Here is a 21236-nt window from a genome sequence, read left to right on the forward strand (position 1 = left end):
TGTAATAAGGCAGTTTCTCTAGTTCAGGCATCTTGTTACTTCACATAACTGATGTATTTTCCCAGAATGCCGTGCTGCCGGGTTGCGCACTGGGAGCTGACGGAGGGTACTGTGTTCTGTTTATCTCTGGGAGGAATAGGCCTCCCAGAGGGTCAGGAGCTGGCGGGGCGGGTCCTGTTACAGCCAGAGCTCACCAGTCTGTCAGCACATCCTGTGGATTGTCTCACCCTCCGAGTGAAGGACCATTAACAGACTAACAGTGCTGTTAAACTGTAGATGTATGTGCCCTAGTGAATCGGAGCATACACTCTCTCTCTCACACACTCACACACACACACACGCACACTCTCTCTCTCACACACACACACACACACACATACACACAAACACACACACACAAACACACACACAAGCACACACACACACACACACAAACACACACACACACGCACACAAACACACACACACAAACACACACAAGCACACACACATACACTCGCATACAAACACCCTGCTGAAACAGCACACACACACACAAATACAAACACACACCCTGCTGAAATGGAGCACACGCTCTCACACACAAACACATACACACAGTCACACACCTCCACCCCCCCCCCACCCTGCTTTGACCCATATCTGTTAGTTATTTAAAGCAGCTAGTCTACGCCACATTGTATTATTTTCTCCTGGCAGCAGTAAGTCCTCTGGGTAGAGTTTCTGTGTCAATTCCTTAAGGGATGGAGAGGAGCAGGAATGACGGAGTTGCTATGGAAACACCACAACTTAGTTGGAATGTCTCTCTACTTGGCCCTCGGCAGCTGCACTGACGATTTCTGGGAATCTTTCATCCACCGCTTCTCACCTCGCATTCTTGCACTGTCATGTGTTCTATCTCCATCAGTCAGCCTGTCGGTAACTCGCAGCACGTCATTAGCAGCAGTGCAAACACGGAAGAGAAGCCCGTCGTGTAAATGTATGCATGTCTCATTGGCGCAGGCCAGGGGTGGTGCTTGGTGGTCTGCACCAATGGGACGAGGTTCCGGGATGAGCTTATGTGGCTGGACGTCCGGGTGCCAATCAGCACGCGTAAACCTCAGCGTCGTCCAGATGTGTGGCAAAGTTCCACCACTTTCTTCACTTAACTGCCCTTCGCCTATTCTTCACGCTAGCAGCTCTTGGAGAGAAACAAAAACACTCACAGTGCCTAGACTACAGAGCATCATTAATAAGTAATGATGTTATTACAACCAAAATAAATGAGAGGAGTATACTGGCAGTTTCCTACAAGATATCTACAGGAGTGTTTCTCAGTTTGGTCCCCAGGGACATAGAAACGGTCCACAGTAGGGAGCTGGGAGGGAGCAAAAACTTGGACTGTCGGCAGGAAAATTGGAGGGAGCAAAAATATGGACTTTCCATGGGTCCCTGAGTACCGAGCTGGGAAACACTGATCTACAGTATGTGAATTATTTGGGAGGTGAGGCTGGTAAGCTGTCACATTCACCCATGGTGGCTGTGCTGGAACATTTATTCATAGTAGTGGGATGTATAACCATGCGGTTCACCGCGTAAAGATACTGCATTTAACAATGCAGTCAGTTGAGCTGAGATGTTTAACCTTGTGGTTTACTGGGGTTACAATTAATATAATATATGTAACATAATATTACATTGTAATTGTTGTGTTGAGATATTAAATCATGTAGTTAGCTGTGTGAGGACATTTAATCATAGTGCAGAGATGTTCAACCATGAACTGATGAGTAGTTAAAATTGTCACCCACACGTGAAAACACATAAGCCTTCCATTCATCCCACCATTTTTTGTATCTTATTCAGGGTCACAGGAGGTCCAGAGCCTGTCCTGGAGGCTACAGGCGCAAGGCAGGGAACAAGCCAGGGTGGGGTACTAACCCACCGCAGGAAAGTGTCGTAATGACATGTTAAAGGGAGACAGAGATAGATAAGGTTGGGTTATCAGCCAAAGAACTGCATGAAAGCTTTTGCATTAGCTGTGAATATCAGGACGTTCTGTAGCCTTGGAAACATAACATATTCAACACCCTCCTCAGATGTTGCTATGCAACACAAGCCCTGGGACAAGAGGTCCACTTATTGATCGAGTCATTAAACAGGATCTTCAATTTCATTTGCAAAGTCCCTTCAGAAAAATTACTTTTCAGGTGTCTGGGATGCAAAGTGTTTTGTCTCTGTAGGTAAAATGTCACTAATTAGGAAATCGAGGCGTCTGCCAAAGGAACAGATTTCTTTGTCGCATGACCTGCCGTGTCCTAGGGCCTCGAGTTCCTTCCTAACGTATAGATGCTTGCTGCTGAATTTATTTTTCAAAATCAGGTTAATTCATTACAATATTACCCATGGCATCTTAATTTCTTCTTTCCAGTGAGGGAGATATTCATTGTTCCTCATGGCTGTTTGTGTACTTCCCAAGCTGAGGAGAGTAACAATCATTTAGGCAAGTTGGTTGCCAATTAAAATTTGCTGAACTATGTGCAATTGGGCAACTTTTGGAGTAGCAATGTCTCCGTCAGACGTTTGGGCCTCCTTCCTGTGTCAGCACAGCAGACCCCCCCCTTCCCCCCGCCCCCGGACTGCGTCCTGGGATAGTGTTGCCTGCAATCACAAGCAGCACTAACAGTCCTCCCACCCCAAAGCATAGTCACAGGTGAAGCACGAGGGAGCCTCTCAGCATGCAGAAGTCCAGGCACACCCCGAGCCCCCCTCCCGCGACGAATTTCTCAGTTTCTCAATACAATAAAAAAGGAGGAAGTGTGTGGGATCAAGATCCTAGAGCCACATTGTTGATTGGATGAGCCCAGGTGAGTGACTTGAATTACACCCAATGGGGATGTCAGCATGCCCCTGCAATCAAAGGCCACTAGAGTTCAACTCTACTCACCATATGCCTTATGTCATGCTCTCATTTGATGTAAAAAGCTAACAATATGAAATATGTACACAACTGGGATAGCCTTGGTGTCAATAAATCATTGACTGTTCCCTGAAAAAATCAGATAATTAACTGGAGAAGTAATTTCTCTGACAATTAAGATAGAGATGTAAGTGTTTCCTCCTTGTGCTGTGGTTTTAACTAATGGGAAATGAGTGATAGCTAATACCAACTGGGACTGCTGGGACTGCCCCCCCCCCCCTCCCCCAAGAGTTTCAGAGATTGCAGTGTTTGCCGAGATTGCAGATTATATTGAAGACTTCAGAATATTTTCTTGAGAAGACAATGAAATTTAGTTTCCAGATCTATGTGTATATAAAACCTCTCCCAACTTATCTGAGGGGGGCTGCAGCTAGTGCCAGGCAGCACTGAGAACAAGACAGGGGGAGGATTAAATTTAGATTAAATTTATTCTATTCTATTTTAGAAATCACAATTCACCTAACTGCAGGTCAGGACGGCACAGGATGAATTCCAAACACAAGTTTTAAATAGCATTTTAAAAATCCTTGCACGTATGCCAGCACATTAATTAATTAAACTCACGTTTTGACTTCAACTGATTGAATAAAAGTCGAGTAAAATGAAACTGAACTTCACCCCAGCCGTCTACTTAACATTTTATTGACGCTGTTTTATTTAACGAGCTTTTATATGAGATACAAATAACTTAAATTAGGTGAACTGCACGATGGGCAATTTCGCTGCAGTTATCAAGCATTTTTTCTCATTACGGTTTACTCTTTAGTAAGTGAAGAGATAAAATTATGTCCCCCAGCTCGCATTTCAGTCGATACATTCAGTGTTGTCTTCATCCACAGGAAGGGGTGAGGAGGTCTGATCGGGGCTAGATTTCATCCTAAGATTGATTGAGCCGTACAGTTTCGCCGACTGCTTGGAATAAGCCAAGACCTTTCTGCTGTACATCTCGCCTTTCCACATGGAGATGATGAGCAGCGTGGATAGGACGGCGCCTCCCAGCGTGAGGAGGCAGAGCCCCGCGATCACGCACCTGTCCAGGTGCGCCCCGACACGGGCGCTCTCCGTCTCCAGCCGCTCCATCTCCCGAGCGGACACACTGTCCGGGTCCGCCTGCACTTCGCGAGGGATGGCGTAGGAAATGGCTACTAGCGACATGCCGGTCACCAGGAAAGTCACGGCGCTGATGAGCCCGTAGTCCACTTTGCCCGAGCTCTCGGAGGACAGATCGTCGTCGGATATCAGCGAGAGCTCCTGCAAAGGCTCCGGACGGACGTCGCTGTGCCGTCTCTTCCCGGACGGTTGCGGACTGGCCCGCTGCAGGTTGACATTTTCGTCCACGTATGCGAAGGAAGTCTCCAGCTCCCCATCGCAGCACACTGGGGTGTCCTTCTCTCGCGGCCGCTGGCTGCACACTCCGTCCCCATCCCGGGGAGCCGTCCTTGGTGCTGAATTACATTGTCCTTCCCGGACGGCTGTTCTTTCACACGGATTGAACAGATGCTGCTTCCTAGTCGCCCCCCCAGCAGAAATGCTTGATTGATGGCAATGGGAACCTAAAGTCCGGTCGAGACCGGCTTCCCTGCCGTCTTTGTCGATGTACAGAAGTTCCAGTGCGGCCATCTAAGTCTTCGCTTTCTAGCCCCACTTCTGCATCAGGACATCGCTAATCTCCCTAAGAAATAAACACATGCAATCTCACAAAATGCAGTCTCACACTGACTGGCAGGGCTAACGTGTCTCAATCTATCTTTTTGTTTTTTTTTTCATTTCTTTTGGGTTCAGAATTACTTTGTCAAGTTCCCACAATTTAATTTGTTAATTTAATTAACTTCATTATACCTTGGGAAACGAAAACCCTCTTCAATACCCATTGAAAGCAATTAACAACGACGGATTGTCCCGTTGCATCAGCACCCGTTTATTTCGTAGTATTTTCATTAAGTAGCCCGTTAGAATTAAATCGCACTTACACGTGGTATATTGCTAAAAAAAGAACGCATGAAAAACACATGCCGTATTCACTATTTTTATAAGAATGGCAATTTTCTTTTGAAAATGTTTATCTAAAGCATCGACACCACATCAGCCCCAGGGCAGAAAAACTGGGACTCCGGTATCATTTCCGTATAAAGATACCGGTTCCAAATAACGCCTTCAGTGATCGCTTCCTTTAAAGCTCTAATGCTGCATAATAAACGAAAACGAAGCTTACAGAAGAAACCCTACTTAAATCTCAACGCGCTTTTCATTAGCAAGCATTAAAACAAAATGAAAACTACGTTTAAAGCACAACACCAACTCATCCGTAAGTAAGAAGCATGGGTAAATCATAAAATGATTCTGTAAAGTAAAAAAAAAAAACAAAGCCGAGCAGTTTAAATACCCTCTCCGTGCCTCCCCCGTCAGCACTGCCCGCCGATCCTCCTTTAGGTATTGAGAAGGATGCTTTAGTCCCATCTGAGCCGGATCGGGTCGAGAGCGAATCCACAAACAGCGGTTCAGGCGGAACTCTGGGAAATGTAGTCCGCTGGGCCGCAGACCTGCTGATCTGTTATCTGTAGTTTCATGCCTGTAGCCTGTGTTTACGTTTAAGTACGTACTCCTAAAGTTTAATAACATATGGTTTGCATTTTGTTATAAGAATTTGCTTTGTTGTATTTCCTTTCCTTGTTTCCTCTGGTATTACATACTTGTCTCACTAAACGGTTTCAGATCTTTAGGCAAAACGTCATACTTAATCGAGGGATTAGAGGGAACTTGAGTAGACACATAAGACGTTAAAAAATTATAATATTTAATTTATTTAAGGAAAAATGTTATTTGACAACCATATTACTCATGTGGAAAATTAATCGCTGTCTGACCTGCCTCTGCCCCTGCGGTGTGTTGGTGACCGCCCAGGGTTGTTTTCCACTTGCGCCCCTTTTTCCCAGGATAGGGTCCAGTCCCCCACCGTGACCCCAGTTGCGATTAAGCAATTTCACACAATGGATGGATGGACCTGGCTCTGTGTAGTTTTGGACAAAAGCATCTGCTAAATAAATAAATGTAAATGTAATTGCTTCCTAGTTACTCAATGAACCAATTAACAAAATGTAATTGATATTTAGATCCAGCTGATAAAACACAGCCCGACTTGACTCCACCAGCCCCTGCTGAATCTGAACCTCATACATATTGATCTTGTCCAATAAAGCAAGGTTTCCCAACCCAGTCCATCTTTTTGCTCCCTCCCAGCTCCCAGCCAATCAGAAACATCGAATACCTGCTACACATGCGCTAGGAGCTGAGAGGAAGCAAAAACATGGACTGTCCAGGGTCCCTGAGGACTGGGTTAGGAAACACTGCATTAGAGTGAAACAGTGACCGTGGAGTTTCTACAAGCTCATTGTACCATGATCAAAGGGGATCCCAAAAGAGATTATATTAGAAGTTGTTGAAATATATCAGTGCGGAAAGAGTTTCCAAAGCGATGTCTAATGCTCTGGGACGCCATCCAGCAACAGCGCGAGCCATTATCTCCAAATGGAGATGGCTTGGAACAGCAATTAATCTTCCCAGGAGTGGCTGGCCTGCCAAAATCTCTCCAAGGGCACAGTAATACCATACGAAGGAAGTCACCAAAGACTGCAGAAGAGCCTCCATGAATCCCGGCCAGATGGCGTTTATAGGGGAATAGCAAGGTGGATAAAAGTTATATTCTGTTCCCATTTATGAAAATAATATGGTATTACCCCAAACAATATGTGTTATTGTTTAGTATCACTAAATAAGTGAAACGTCAATGTTCATCTCACATTTACCAAAACAGTTATTAGTTAGTATTATTGTCACGCCCAGCTCGTCCAATCCTTGTGTGTGCCACGCCCCCTCATCATCCACGTGTGCTTCCCAGATTGTGCCCAGCTGTTTCCTGTTATTTTCGGCTTGTCTTTTGTATATCAGCCCACGTCTTGGCCTGTCTGAGGTCGGCCATTGTGGCTATGTGCGTTACTATACCCCCGTCAGCCCTTTTAAAGCCGTGTTTGCCCCATATTCCGCCTACCTGCCTCGTCCTTCGCCACCTCCAGCCAGCCCGTCCTCCTGGAAACCTCACAATTATGCTATTACTTATGTAGTAATTAACCACAAAAGTCCAGACCGAAAAATGTCTTATTACTGTAAACCCGAATAATGACCTGGATATAATTTTGCTAACGTGGAGTGATCATAACGTAAAAATATCTGTCATTTCAAGTTCATTCAGTTAAACTAAGTGATCATAACTTTTGAGGTGAAAATATCTGGTTACTTAACATAATGAGCTGTAATATACACAAACATAATATAAGTATATTATACTTTTATAATATAAGTAAGCAGGTTGTCAGGGTATTTTTTGTATTTGAATTTGACTTTTTTTCACCCCAAATAAAATGACAGCAAGTTTTATGAAATTGCCATGTTCTGTGACATACTTTTCAAGTAACTGAATAACGGTGTCTTATATATTAATATCTAGAAATATTCAGCAGGTCTGAATAACCTTAATTAATGCAGCCAATAAGAATCATCTAGAACGTCAGTGAAGAGTACATCACTCAGTAAGTGTTTTTTTCTCATTTATTTTTGAACCACTCTTTTTTTTTTCACACGCTACCACCACAAAGATTCTTATTCCCACAGATGCTGTGAAGCAGAAGGAAATAGCAGCCAGATGCACGATGTGAGGCTGAGCCCAGCCCTGCAGAAAGGGCAGATCGTAGGAAGACCCCAAGGTTTCTGGTTCCACCCTCGCGAAACAGAAACCAGATCACTGCAGAACAAACACATAAAGTACGGCTCGGAATATTCACACAGAATCGGAAACTCTGCTGATACAAAAACATGTCTCGAACATCCCTCCCTTTAGCTCTAAACCCCTGTATTGGGTCGTGACAAGTTCTGAAAAGGTCACAAGCAGTTGGAAAATTGTCATCTCGTTTTTCTACTTCTTAAACATGCTAGAACAGCTTATTTAAGATCAGAAACAATATATATATATTTTTTTTTATTGTCAAATCGTAATAGTCATGAGGCTGAATTTCAGAGACTTGTTTCATTTAGTTTTACTGCATTACTATATAGGGCTGTGACTGAGCAGGCGTGTTATAATTGGGTCGTGGTATAAAATAGGCTGAGAATCACTGCTCTAAAGTATGTAGAGCATCTTAAAACACAGTAGTCCGCTATATTTCGCGTGATTCATTGACTAATTGATAGTAGATCCCATTTTTGTATTTATTTAGTGTGCCGCAGGTTTAGTTGAAACATGCAAATGATTCAAAAACTGGGTTTTGATCCCAAGACACAATCATTCGGACAATAAGAATATATAGTTATAATGTTTATGTATGTGTTCCAAACCAAGGGTTTAGTTCTTCTACATCTGTGTGCGAGTTTGAATGTTCTCCCTGTGATCAGCAAGCGTGTCAGCATGTCCTCCACCATCATATATGATAGGACAATATTCAGGCCACGCCCATCTGTCATGGCTCAGTGTTTCATAGGATGAATCTTGGAAAGCTGGGGTCCTGTTTGGGGACGTCCTCTGAAGGTCCTGGATATACACCAAGAGAAACAGGAGCCTCATCCGGCGCCGAGCCCTCAGAATCCACCAGGCCAACTTTTTTTAGAGAAACTTATCCAGAGTTTTTAGGAAAAAATACCGCTTTGTTTATCTTACCCCTGAATGCAAAACGGTCTAAGAGGAGAAAAAATCCTCAGGCGAACATTACGAAGAGTGTTCGGTTTCCACAGTCCTCCTATCCTCTCCATCCACTTTGCAATCCAGTTTATTTGTTTTCACGTTCGTCTGGAGACCGCTGACCAACTTTATCGTGTTTATTTATGTTTTGGGAATCAAATCTCATCTCCCCCATACCACAGGCAACCTGAACTTCATTACGCTTCATGGTCAACGCCGCATTCTTGAAGACTAGAGATAGCTTTATGTTGTTTTACGTCGTTTTATGTGACAAACTGTAAATTATTTTTTTTTTATTTAATCTTGGACTAATTTTGACTAATGAGACCTAATCCAAAGATTTTTAGTGACAGATGTCTGGTAAGTTCAGTGTCTTAAACCTGTTATATCAACCTTTTCTGCATCCCCTTTCTAAAAACAGAATGCTGCTCCTTTTTCTAGCATCATTTAGTGAACAGAAGATGCATAAATACAACCTGCAGGTCTATGCCCGTGCGGGGGGGGGGGGGGGGGGGGGGGGACATGCCCATATTCACGGGCCTTCTGCTCCCAATGGCTTCCCTGCCATTATTTCGCTTCTGAGTCACTCACCAGGTGTTTCATAGCATAAATGAGGTACTGAGCTACTGAAATGAGGTAAAATCCAAATTTAACTGGTAAGATATTAGTTCCAATTTTCGGAATTATAGTAATGATTATAACAATAACACATATTGTTTGGTTTAATACAGTATTATTTTAATTAGTGGGATCACTACATAACTACACTGGGTAGCTGTAGGGTTGCTCAAGTCTGGGTGAGGAACAAATCGATCACACAGAGGAAATGAAACAGTTAACTAGGAGTAAGGGCTTTACCAGAAATGGGGGAGGAGGTACAAAGAAAAGAGAACCCATCTGGCTTTAGTGAGGGGGGGGGACAGTGAGCAGGGAATGTGTGAGCTTCAGGTCTCCAGATGGGTCAGAAGGTCAGGGTGTGCTGTCTGCTCAGCTGGAGTGGGGCCGGGGGAGACTGAGAGATTCATTATTCTACAAAATCTCATTAATAAGGACATCCCATAAGTGTGGGATGTCATTGCATTACAGTGCCAATGCATTACAGCTCCAGAAGACTCTCGTATCACTCATTGTGCTTAAACTGGTCTGAGTTAGACTGCCACAGGTAGAAAATAAGAGCACAAAACTGACAAATGAAATGCAAATGACTACAGGTAGACTCTGGTATAGACGCTAGTGACACTAGTTTCCGTGGCAACATGACGTTCTGTCCGAGTAGCGGGAGTGCACGTGGAAGGGTGGGTCATGCGTCTTTCGGAAGGGGTCACATTTTGAGTCCTGAAGGTGCCTCTATGCCACTTCCAGGGTTCACTAGAGGACATTGCACGTTAACTTCAGCTCAGTAACATATCAATAAAAATACAATTATATCAGATTTGAACAAGCCTTGGAACAGTTTAACTGCCGTATCATAACTCCAGTTATAAGTCAAAGATTTTATCAAGGACTTAGGGGGCTCTACACTGCCCCCTCCCGGATGAGTCTAAAAATATGCTATAAGCAGGGCCTTGTATTTCCGTCCCACACAGTGCATCACCAACAGTGGTGGCCCGTCCATCAGGTGACATAGGTGATCGGTGCCATTTGATCAGGGGGCGAAAAGACCGAGTGAAAAATCAAGAGAAATACATCTGGCTGCATTTTATAATGTTACTGTTATTTACAGTATTTTAACTTTTTCTTTTACACTTTTCTTGTGAAACAGACACGTGTTAGCTAGTTAGCAGCTAGTTAGCAGCTAGTTAGCCTGTGCTACTGAAAAGTTTTTGGCAAAATTTGTTCATTGCTGCTCTTTGGGGGTGGGGTGCTCACCAGAATGTGGCCTAGGGCGCCGGAACACCCAGTGGGGGAGGGGTTATGCAGCACTTCTATGGATGCAATGCTTGTATTTGTCAAGGTCTGTAGATATAATTAATATATTCAACTATAGTAAACTTTAAAATTAAAGCACATAGAAATTCATTCGTTATTAATAACGTCGTGGAATGGTATGAAATAACCCGTTCAATAGCTTTCATATCCAGCAGAGGGCAGTAAAACTGTTCTTAGCGATCGGCATCCTATACAGCAGAAAACTTATAACAGAACTAATTTTGTGGGTTAATTGATTTAAGTCATTGAAGTCGACTTTCGAATCTTGCTAAGTAATACAGATATCGCAATTGAAATGATATAATGGGTTAAATATGGTTGGTTATATAATTTACTTTTTAATTATTTATTCCCTGATTATTTAGAATGACAGCGCCCCGTGTATGGGCCCGACAAGGGGCTGGTCAACAGATGACAGACGCTGGGGAACTCTAGGCTTCACAAACGGCGCAGCGGAGCCCAGGGGCGAAGGCACCCCTAGAAAAGCAATAAAATGCGATAGACAATGAAAGCATCTCTGAGAACCTCTTCAGTCGTAGCTGGAGGAATGAATGCATTAAAACTTTCAAAGTTTTAACAGCAGACGGGGCCACCTTCCGCTGCATAATCACGGTGTTCCTCAATCAGGAGCTTTAACCCACCCCTGCCGACTGCGGCGGCACCTGCGTGCTTAGAGGAGCCTCGTTCATCCTCATCTGCCACCGGTTTTGCCCTGCAGACTCAGTAATGCTGCGCTTAAATGGCGCTTTTTAAAAATCAAGCAGTTGGGTGGCGATGGAGTAATTAAATCCTCAGTGAGGGGGAGGCAGAGCCGGTAATCCCATCCAGTGTGGGCCTGGCACTTTCAGATCCTTAAACTGTGGGGATGTTTTCAATAAAACGAAGTGAAATTGAGAATAGCCTTCACTCTGTAGGCCCTGGCAGTATCGTATTAATTACTATATATACTTATTATGCGCCTACTATTCTGACGCAATTAATGCATTTTTTATCAAATGTTTGCATATAAGTTGCATTAAGTTGCATGCATATTATGTCACGATTTGTACCAGGGAATGTCAGAGACGACCGTCGCACAGATGCATGAAGTGTAAATGCAGGCGCAATGAGGCGCCGTAACACTTTCTTAAATTATCATAATGCATTAATTCCCAGCTTCGTTGTTACGCCCGTCCGGGAAACGGGCGAGTGCGCTGGCAGGCGAGCCAGCAGGAATCAGGCGAGCAGGCAAAAGAAGGGTAAACGGGGATTTATTTAACGTCCAGGGAGCAGGGAACATCTCACGACGACTAACATCAATGACAGACCAAGGATTCAGGCAAGACATGGACTTAAAAGACAGGACTGGTTGAAAATAATCAGACACAGCTGGGCACGATCAGGGAAGCACACGTGGATAATCAGGGGGGCGTGGCACACACGAGGATCTTACGAGCGGGGCGTGACAGAAACTCAAATAAACTGTTATTTAGATATACACTCAATAAATACAAACGGGAGCAGCTACTGCCCCGCAAATGAACGCTATGCAACGTCAAGTTCACCAATCGGTTCTCCAGTTTACACGAGCTCAGTGGCTATAAAAACTCCCACGCTTATATGATAGAAATTAATTTTGTCCTTAGGAACAAAAGTAGCTGCCCTGATTTATCAGGTTTCCAATTATGACAAACCACAAGATGCCACTGCCTGAGCATGTCAGCTGAAATTAACTTAATTTAGAATGACCTTAGCACTGCTGTTTGCTAATCGTCCTATACTGACATTCAGACAGCGATATATGCCTATTTTACTGCATACTAATAGGTATTTTGCGCCGATCGCCAAAGCAGCTTAATCTTTCCTTGGAATAATGCGAAGGATGGCGATAGGCTGTATTGCCTAACGATGAACGTTCTTAAAATGGCATTTTATTAGGTATTTTAAATGCACAGAATACAATCTCTCAATCTATTTTGTTACAAATTAGGCTACATCTGATTTTTTTTCCGTCCAGCAAAATACAAATTACAAAATGTTCAAAAGTAAATGAATACGCATTTTAAATGCATTTAACTGAAATACTGCCCATTCCCAGAACACAGAACGTGACATTTCTTAACAGTATCGTGGTTCAAGTTCTTAGGTTCAAGTTAGCTAAGTATTCTGTCGTCTTTCCGGCAGCTTCCGTCGCTTTTCCGTCGGAGCCCTTATTTGTTAAAGGCAGACTAGTGGTGGTCGTCGCTCATCATTGCCGGAGCGCGATTCTCATGAACAGTCAAATGCAAAGAGGACGTCTAATGAGCTGGTGCAAACAACCGATCTATAGGGCATTTTCATTCAGATAGATGCGTCTGGTCAGTTAAAAGGTTATGGGCGCATATCACATATCAGGGTTAGACAGTTTTTCCCCCTTATGACACTGTGCTGATGTCAGCTGTAATGACTGCAGAACTGGGGGGGGGGAGAGATTGTGATTCAGCCCCCCACTGTCATGATAACAAAGCAAGTCCCCTGCTCCCCTGCAGCATTAATGAGACAGACCCCCAGAAAGGACTGGCAGTGGAGACACCCTAAGGCCTCACACTGAGACCCCCAGGGAGGCTGCCAAGAGTGAGGGTGGGGGACCCGGATCTCTGTGCTGTAGTGTGGAATGACAGAAGCGGTGCCAGAAAATGCTGAAGGCGCAACATGCGCACTGACACACCATGATTATGCAGCAGAAGGGCTCTTCTCTGGTGTTCTTTGAAAGTTTTAAGGAGCTGCCAGTTTTACCTTTTATATACTGTACTATATGTACATTTTAGTCTAATTTACGGTATAGAGAAACGGACTCGGAGGAACATCCCTAAGTAAACAACACTAATGTACCCCCAATGGTAAAAAAAATGTTCCCCAGAGTCCATTTCTGCGTCTTAAAGGGTATATTTACCTATATTTACCTTAAAGGATACAATTGGCATGCAGACCCTTGAAGGTACAGCCCCAGAGACACGCCAACGTTATAAATTGGTACTCGTTTTCCTGACAGTGTTTTCTGAAGTACTTGCTGTCTCCTCCCATACAAACACTTGCCTTTTCATAGCGTTTCCAGCTTAGTTTGGCGGCTTTACTTATGACCCTCCCGCTAATCTCTCGACTCTTCTTCGGACCTCAGTGTCACCATCTGACCCAGGAAGCCTTTTCCCTTTTGCCACCTAAGTCAGTTCCCTTGGTTTTCTCCATTAGAATAATTAGTGTGTATATTCTGTGTATGTAAATTAGTCTTAAATTATTTCGGCTTTAATTAACCTTTTTTTAAATGGACCACCTTTTATTTGTTATTCTACTATTGTCCATGCAAATGAATGTATTTGAGTACGTATCTTATTTTTAACCTAATCATGTCAAACGTTCCTTTAATAAACAGTACGCTTATAATACTTTAACAAGTACTAACGGCTGTTATCTGCTAGAGACATTTTATGTAACCACCAGGGACACCTAAACAAAGCGGAGTTAAATAACATTACTCATGTTTTTCCATACAAGCATAAACCCTTCAAAACATTATCCGCAGCAGAAAGGGCGTTTAAATGTTTTATATTGCGCTCTTGAAGATGCGACGCGGTAATATCACGCGATACGTTTTTCTGAGACATTTCACTCGAAAGCATAAACACTTGGGCAGTTTCTAAGGGCGACGGTAAGTTGGTAATGAGGTCCCGTTTCAGATCCTGCTCTCCTATTATGTCAATATTAGTATTTTTTGGACTAAACCCGCAACAGTCTGCATTATTTTACTTGCAGTGTAACGAAACAGAATCTAGAAGTTGGGATATTTGTACTGTCTGTTGAATCTGGCATGCATAAAGCAGGCGTGCTATTTCAAACATCTGGGAATGAAGAATGTCGGAATCCAGCTGAGATATACCTTCCCTTGGCTTTGTGATTGCGCAATGGCTCACATAACGTTAATCTTGACTTGTCACTGTCCTGTCTGTGAAAGTGTTTCATACCACGTAGGTTCGCAGGTGTTGTGGTGGTTGGGCATCACGGACGATAACCTTCAGCCCTTTCTGATCAGCTTTTGGTGCTTTTACTTCTGCGCACATGAGGCGCCAAAAAAATGTCCAGTCGTGTAACTGGGGAAAAATTCCACCACCCATTTAAATAAAACAATTTAAATTTAATGGAATAACGTACTGTGTATCAGGCACGTTTCCCACTTTATATACTTATAATGCGATTACAGTTTCTCAGTAAACGATCGATTTCCATGAATGAAACTATATATACGTAAAATTTGTAACCGCTACACAATGTTAAAAACACATGCATGCAAAGTTGCTCGTTTTTATTTGTTATGGGAAGCTGTTTTGTTATATCAGCAGTAAAATCTCAGTTTCTTTTGCGTAAAATTATTTTGCAGTAGCTTAGTAGTAGTGTTAAACTGTCGTTGGTATGTCTGTGCTGTGTATGTGTGGGGATTTTGCGTGATGTGATTTCTCTCGGGACGTAGGTGATCCCTGCTGATGCATGTCCCACGCCTCTGCGCTAGTTGCAACCCATCGCAGCAAAGTGTTGATCAGTAGGGAACCCAAGGAGGTCCGCTGGAGGCATCTCTGCCCATTCAGCGCTGCCGCACCGCCAGGTCCGGCTGCGCAAACTTTATCCGCCGTCTCACACCATTACGGCTTTTAGTTGGGGATCGATATTTATATGATATTTATATGCACTGTTCATTTTTAAGGTGTCAAGCGTGACGTAAGTAACATTCTTACTTTTAAAAGCGGGTCATATATGGATTCTGTTTAAGCTGGGATTTATATATTGTATTAAGTATTTTAGCGAAGTTTTCTTTATTGAACACAATCAAACCGGGACCAAGGGTGCTCAGGATGACGAACGTATTATTAACTTTTGTTTCTATTTGAAATGCTTCCTGGAAATCATATGGTTTTTAAAGAAGAACCGATTTGGGAAGATGGAGCGCTATTTTTCATTGAATTTTTTCTGAAAGCGCCGCGTGAGAAAGAAATGGAGAATATTACTGCAACCAAAGGCAATCAGACATTGATGACCTGGACCGAGAACAGCACCGAATTCAAGGTGGTAAGCGTCCTCTTGGTAGCCATAATCTGTGCTGTTGGCATCATAGGCAACATTATGGTGATCTTGGTGGTCCTCACTACCAAACACATGCGGACTCCCACTAACTGCTATCTGGTGAGCCTGGCCGTAGCTGACCTCATGGTGCTGACCACGGCTGGACTGCCCAATATCACCGATAGCCTGTACGGACACTGGGTGTATGGTTATGTTGGGTGTCTCTGCATTACGTATTTTCAGTACCTGGGAATCAACGCTTCCTCCTGTTCCATCACCGCCTTCACCATCGAGAGATACATTGCCATCTGTCACCCGATGAAAGCCCAGTTTTTATGCACTCTCTCACGGGCCAAAAGGATCACTGTGGTCGTCTGGGCTCTTACTTCTCTTTACTGCGTCATGTGGTTTTATCTGGCCGACACTAAAGAAGACTTTAATGGAAATTTCACCATAGTTAAGTGCGAGTACAAAATTACGCGCAACCTGTACTTGCCCATATATTTCGCCGATTACGCCGTATTTTACGTCTTTCCTTTGATTTTGGCCACTATTTTGTACGGGCTGATTGCGAGGATACTTTTCCTAAACCCACTCCCTTCGGATCCCAAGGAAAATGTCAAAAAGTGGAATAGAGAGTCATCCAAGAGAAACAAGATCACTTTGAAAAACTCAAACTGTTCCGGTAACACTACGGCGGCCTCCCGTAGGCAGGTAAAGTGACGTTTTTAATAACATTTATTTAATGTGTTGGCTTGATGAATTAAAAAGAATCACCTAACATATAGGCAGCTTTTGCAATGCAAGCATATACGACAAAAATGGAAAATATGGTATGAAATACGCCTATTCCCAGAAAAAATAACTGGAACATCTGTAACTGTGGACTAGGTATATGGATTGTTTGTTAAAGTCGCAGTAAATATATCTGACCAGGAAAAAAGCCACTTTATACATTCCAAAATGTAAGCTTAAATAATTTTTTATATTTTTTATAATATGTGTATCAATTAATAGCGACTTCCATTGATTGGACTGTGAGTGCTGTACAGTGCCTAAGCAAATATACCTCTTACAAGATCATTCCTTTGAAGGTTCTGTCCGGGAGGAGTGGGAAGTGTCCTCATTATGATAACCAACGCGCCTCCAGAGCATTAACACTACCTTTAAACGATGTGCTTTACATAAACCTAATTGAACCGGAGTCTCAAAACATAAATATTCACCGTCTCGTCGCCCATTTAATTTCCCCCATTTATAATATTGTGTTGTCTTATAATTATTGTTCGCCCTGTAATAGGAAACGCTTCGGTGCGCCGCAGCTTTAATTCCCAGAGTGTCAGTTAAATTGTTTGTTGTTGGTGTTTAATGACAATAATTAAAAATCGATTCGTTTTATGGCAACTACACAACTTGGCGGAAAAAATTCTCTCCGATAATAGTGCTCCCGTTGGAGGTAAACGCTTAAATTGATTGCATTTTTTTGCTTAGCGGATGTGATTATCAAATGCACTTATAAATCGTCATGATCGTTCAAACTGGCGCACGACAGTCATACTTCTGAATTCATACAAATTATGAGAGCCAAAAGAATTTTTGCACAGAATTGGCTTGTCCCACAGCTTATGCTTTTGTCTCATTTATTTTAGTTTCTGGTAGGAACACATTATTTTAAGTGGCAGGAATTCACAATAAAACACGTATTTAGGTCAAATAAACCTTCCTTTGATGTATAAATATCATATTAAGTATAGCATTAGCTTGGATTCATGTTAATAAATCTGAAGGTCATTGTGTGTTCCAGGTGACGAAGATGCTGGCGGTGGTGGTGGTCGTCTTCGCCCTGCTCTGGATGCCCTACCGCACGCTGGTGGTGGTGAATTCCCTGCTGAAACATGCATACCTGGATACCTGGTTCCTACTCTTCTGCCGAAGCTGCATCTACCTGAACAGCGCCATCAACCCAGTGATCTACAACGCCATGTCGCAGAAGTTCCGATCGGCTTTCCGCCGGTTGTGCGGCTGCGCGGGGGACGCTGTGGCCAGCGGCCATCGCTCGGAGAGGCCCACCGCCTGCAGTGTGGCACTCACCTACAGTGTCGTCAAGGAGATCTCCAACGACGACAGCCCCGATCACCTTACCACTGACATGGAAGACATGGCCGCCAACACCAGCTTCCTTCCCAGCAGGGATCCAAGCTGTGGTTTCTGAGCTGGCGAGGTCATGTCTGACAGCCTGACCAGCATGCTCACATGTGCACTGATGATTGATTGATCTGTTGACCACTGTCACTGTTATAATGTGACCGTATGATGCACTTTGATTGCCTGTTTATTTCTTTGAGACATTTCTTAAAAGGGATTCTCCCACATCTACATGTTAGAAAAAGAGTGTCAGTTTGTACCTTTGCTTGTCACTGGAGCTTGTACCCTTGAGGTTTTGCCAATTGTACCCTTAGCTGTAACATCCCCAAGGTACAAACAACATTAATGTACCATCAATGGTACAAAAATGTTCCATTTCTGTGTCTTTAAAAGTTCCGCCCCAGTGACAAAGGTACAAATTGGTACTCCTTTTTTTCTGACAGTGTAGGGTTGTGGGTTTGAATCCCACCTCCACTCCTTGCATGTTGCACGTTTTCACATTTTCCTTATGTTGGATGGGTTTTCTTCAGTAGCTGGTGTCTCTAATCTTCCCCTTAGTTTATAATCATGTGTGTGTGTGTGTATGTGTGTGTGTGTGTGTGTGTGTGTGTGTGTGTGTGTGTGTGTGTGTGTGTGTGTGTGTGTGTGCCTGCAATTGGCTAACATTCCATCCGGACTGTACCCCTGCCTTGTGTCCTGGGCTGCCTGTGACAAAATATACATAAAAAGTATATTTTTTCATAAATTTTTGGTTTCTATTTGAAAAAGTTGCAGTACTTGTTAATGGTACTTCTGGCTTGAAATTTTATTTAATTGGGCATGACGCTAGTTGTAATTGCATTCTGGCTTATTATTCTGAGGTTCAACAAGGACACTGTGGTGACACCTACTGGTTGGGACAGGGTGGTACAGTGTAGACTATTCTCCTTTGGCATTTATACCCTGCCTCCGACAGGGGGCTGCTTGCCGCCCTATTTTCTACCGCCAGTGTTGGGGGCTACTGAGCATGGGAATCGGCTCCCTTTGAGAGCTTCGTTATGGAACTTTGTGCAGCTTCAAACAGAAAACGTCACAAAAGGTAGGAGGTGGAAGGTGGCGATCGTGAAGATAACACTAACAGCTGTAATGAGGCGCCCCCCCACATGCCTTGACGGTAACTTAAAGCTCTCGTTCTTCTCCAGAGTGTTACATCATTGGTGGAGTTTGCCTTCTGTTCTATGCTGGCTGTTTGCACCTTTGCATAAGCAGTTTGTTGGTATCCATAGACAAAACAATGGCTCTTATGTACATTAACATATAGGGTAAGTAAGATACATTAATTTTTTATTTTTTTTTGCAATTGGGCATGTATAGTGTAAAGATCAAACTCCACTTATGGTTTCACTGCATTTGATATTCCAGAAGCTTGTAGACAGATTTCCACATGTATTAATCTACTCCTGTATTGCTTTTATCGTAGTGGGGCAGCTGCCGTAGCAACTCAGAACAAGTCAGAAGTTTCCATACAGGGACTTGAGCACACAGCATTCTGGTTCCACTCTCACCAGTCTCTCACCGTGCTCACATGTGGAAGGTTCACTTCCTCACAGGCACATGCTAAGATGTCAGTGGGTCAGCTTGAGAGGAAATGCACACTAACCCTAACCCTGACAGTACCAGACTTCCTCCATTCTGTCATTCTCTGATATTGGATTTTGAAAACTTGTATTAAGTTTGTCTGTAAAATATTGCAGGGTCAAAATATCGGTCACACCTTCAACAGCAATTACGCTCAGGCAGTGTCTGTGCTCAAAGTGAAACAAGGGTCACGTTGTTTTAACAAGGTGAACCATAGATAGATCAGCCATCAAACTGGTCACTTAGAGATCACGGTGCTCAGAATGGAGTATTACATTGTGATCAGAAGCGTCCACATTTTCAGAGAGACTTACTGATCATTGTGAATCTGACAGCTTGTTTTTGTATGTGTGTCATTTATCAACACACCAGGACAGTGGACCAATTAAGAAAGCATTGATAAATTCACCAGTTCAATAATTCAGTAATTACAGCGCATCACATAATGGGGAACATATGGTGACAGCGCTCCCTCCAATCAGACTGACAGGGGCCCTAAATCTGGAACAAAACTGAACTGGTTTGGGTCGGCGGCCCAATATGATATACTTTCTCGGGGCCCAAAATCTCTAGTGGCGCTGTCTGGGGTATTTGGGTGTCCTTTCATACTTTCTGTTTTCAACTGATGCTCTGTGATTTTTCCTGCCATTGTGATTTACAATCCCAGCTTCAATGTATCCTGTATACACATGAAGATAAACAATAGTATTTTCACACAGAACCTCATCATTTGACAACGGCGTCCATGGTAAGGAAAGGAGAAATGACCAAGACCATATTCACTTTCGGGTGGTATTTTAAGCTTTAAATAAAGAAAGTACCTTCATGTGATTACACGATGAAGTATTTCACACTACTACTATAATTTAAAAACAAAGCTCATTCAGCAAATAATCGTTTTGATTGATTAATTGCATTGTTGATCTGTCTAATAGTTGATTTTATACATATCCTCAAAAATTTGGTATTATTTTACAACATTAGTTTTATATCGTCTTGTTTAGCCATTATCGACATTGATCACGACATTTTTCTTGGTGCACTTGCACTGTATACCGTATTTAAAATTTGTGACGTTAGATGTGTTTAATGTGTTACAAGCTGCAGTCCTGTCTAACTGTTGTCAAGTGGCTCTTTTAAGATCTCAGTGTTTGCTTTTCGTTTTTTCTGAAACTGCTCAAGGTGTTGGTCAGTTGTGGACTGTATGGTGAAAATCCTGACAAAAAATAAGTCATACTGTAAAAAATTTTGTGACCTAAATGCTGAGTTGTGAAAATAAATTATTACTGTCTGTTAAGGGCTGATTGTCATAGGTTATGGTGTCATATTGAGATTATTCAGCTGTAAGTGATGTTCTTGCACCAGATTTTTGTGCATTATAAATGGATATCATCTTTGCTTTTGGAAGTAGTACTTAAATACTCTTCAATAAACTAACTAGTTTGTAAGGAGCTTCCTGTTGTTTACATTGTGCTGCCAGAAGAAGGATTTTATAGGAACTGAAGACTAACCTGATTGCATCTGAGCATGCATTAGCGTTCATTTAATTCTTCCCAAGGATAAAAAGGATTTAAAAAATACCATTTTTGGGACTTTGCGGACTCTGTAGCTAAGATATTATTTTCTGTAGAATTATCATTGTGTATATACATTGTTTGCGATTTTTTTAAGAATGCAGAACAGCTTTAAATCACATTCTTATTGAATGTGAATTCCTTGTGTAGGGCTTATCATCCCAGCTACACAAATGAGTAGGACTAATGTAAACCATTAAGCAAACACTCAAACTCCAAG

The 21236-nt window shown here is 42.8% G+C and overlaps 2 protein-coding genes across 3 annotated transcripts; one reads left to right on the forward strand and one right to left on the reverse strand.

The window, feature by feature from the left end:
• Positions 1-3512: 3512 nt before the first annotated feature.
• Positions 3513-5398, reverse strand: LOC125748517 (transmembrane protein 74). 2 transcript variants are annotated; one of them, XM_049024757.1, is made up of 2 exons: positions 4799-5270; positions 3513-4631 (listed from the first exon to the last, which is right to left on the reverse strand). In XM_049024757.1, exon 2 carries the CDS (start codon positions 4577-4579, stop codon positions 3764-3766), a length of 816 nt encoding a protein of 271 aa, XP_048880714.1. In that variant the 5' UTR covers positions 4580-4631; positions 4799-5270; the 3' UTR covers positions 3513-3763. The 2 variants fall into 2 exon arrangements, with proteins under 2 accessions (XP_048880714.1, XP_048880713.1); XM_049024756.1 differs by lacking the exon at positions 4799-5270 and adding an exon at positions 5343-5398 and having other exon boundaries at positions 3514-4631.
• A 9919-nt stretch (positions 5399-15317) lies between these two features.
• Positions 15318-20937, forward strand: LOC125748514 (thyrotropin-releasing hormone receptor-like). Its single transcript, XM_049024754.1, has 2 exons — positions 15318-16394; positions 17485-20937. Exons 1-2 carry the CDS (start codon positions 15510-15512, stop codon positions 17890-17892), a joined length of 1293 nt encoding a protein of 430 aa, XP_048880711.1. The 5' UTR covers positions 15318-15509; the 3' UTR covers positions 17893-20937.
• The last annotated feature ends 299 nt before the right edge of the window (positions 20938-21236 follow it).

The sequence above is a fragment of the Brienomyrus brachyistius genome, chromosome 9 (assembly GCF_023856365.1).
Source record: "Brienomyrus brachyistius isolate T26 chromosome 9, BBRACH_0.4, whole genome shotgun sequence".
Lineage (NCBI taxonomy): Eukaryota > Metazoa > Chordata > Actinopteri > Osteoglossiformes > Mormyridae > Brienomyrus > Brienomyrus brachyistius.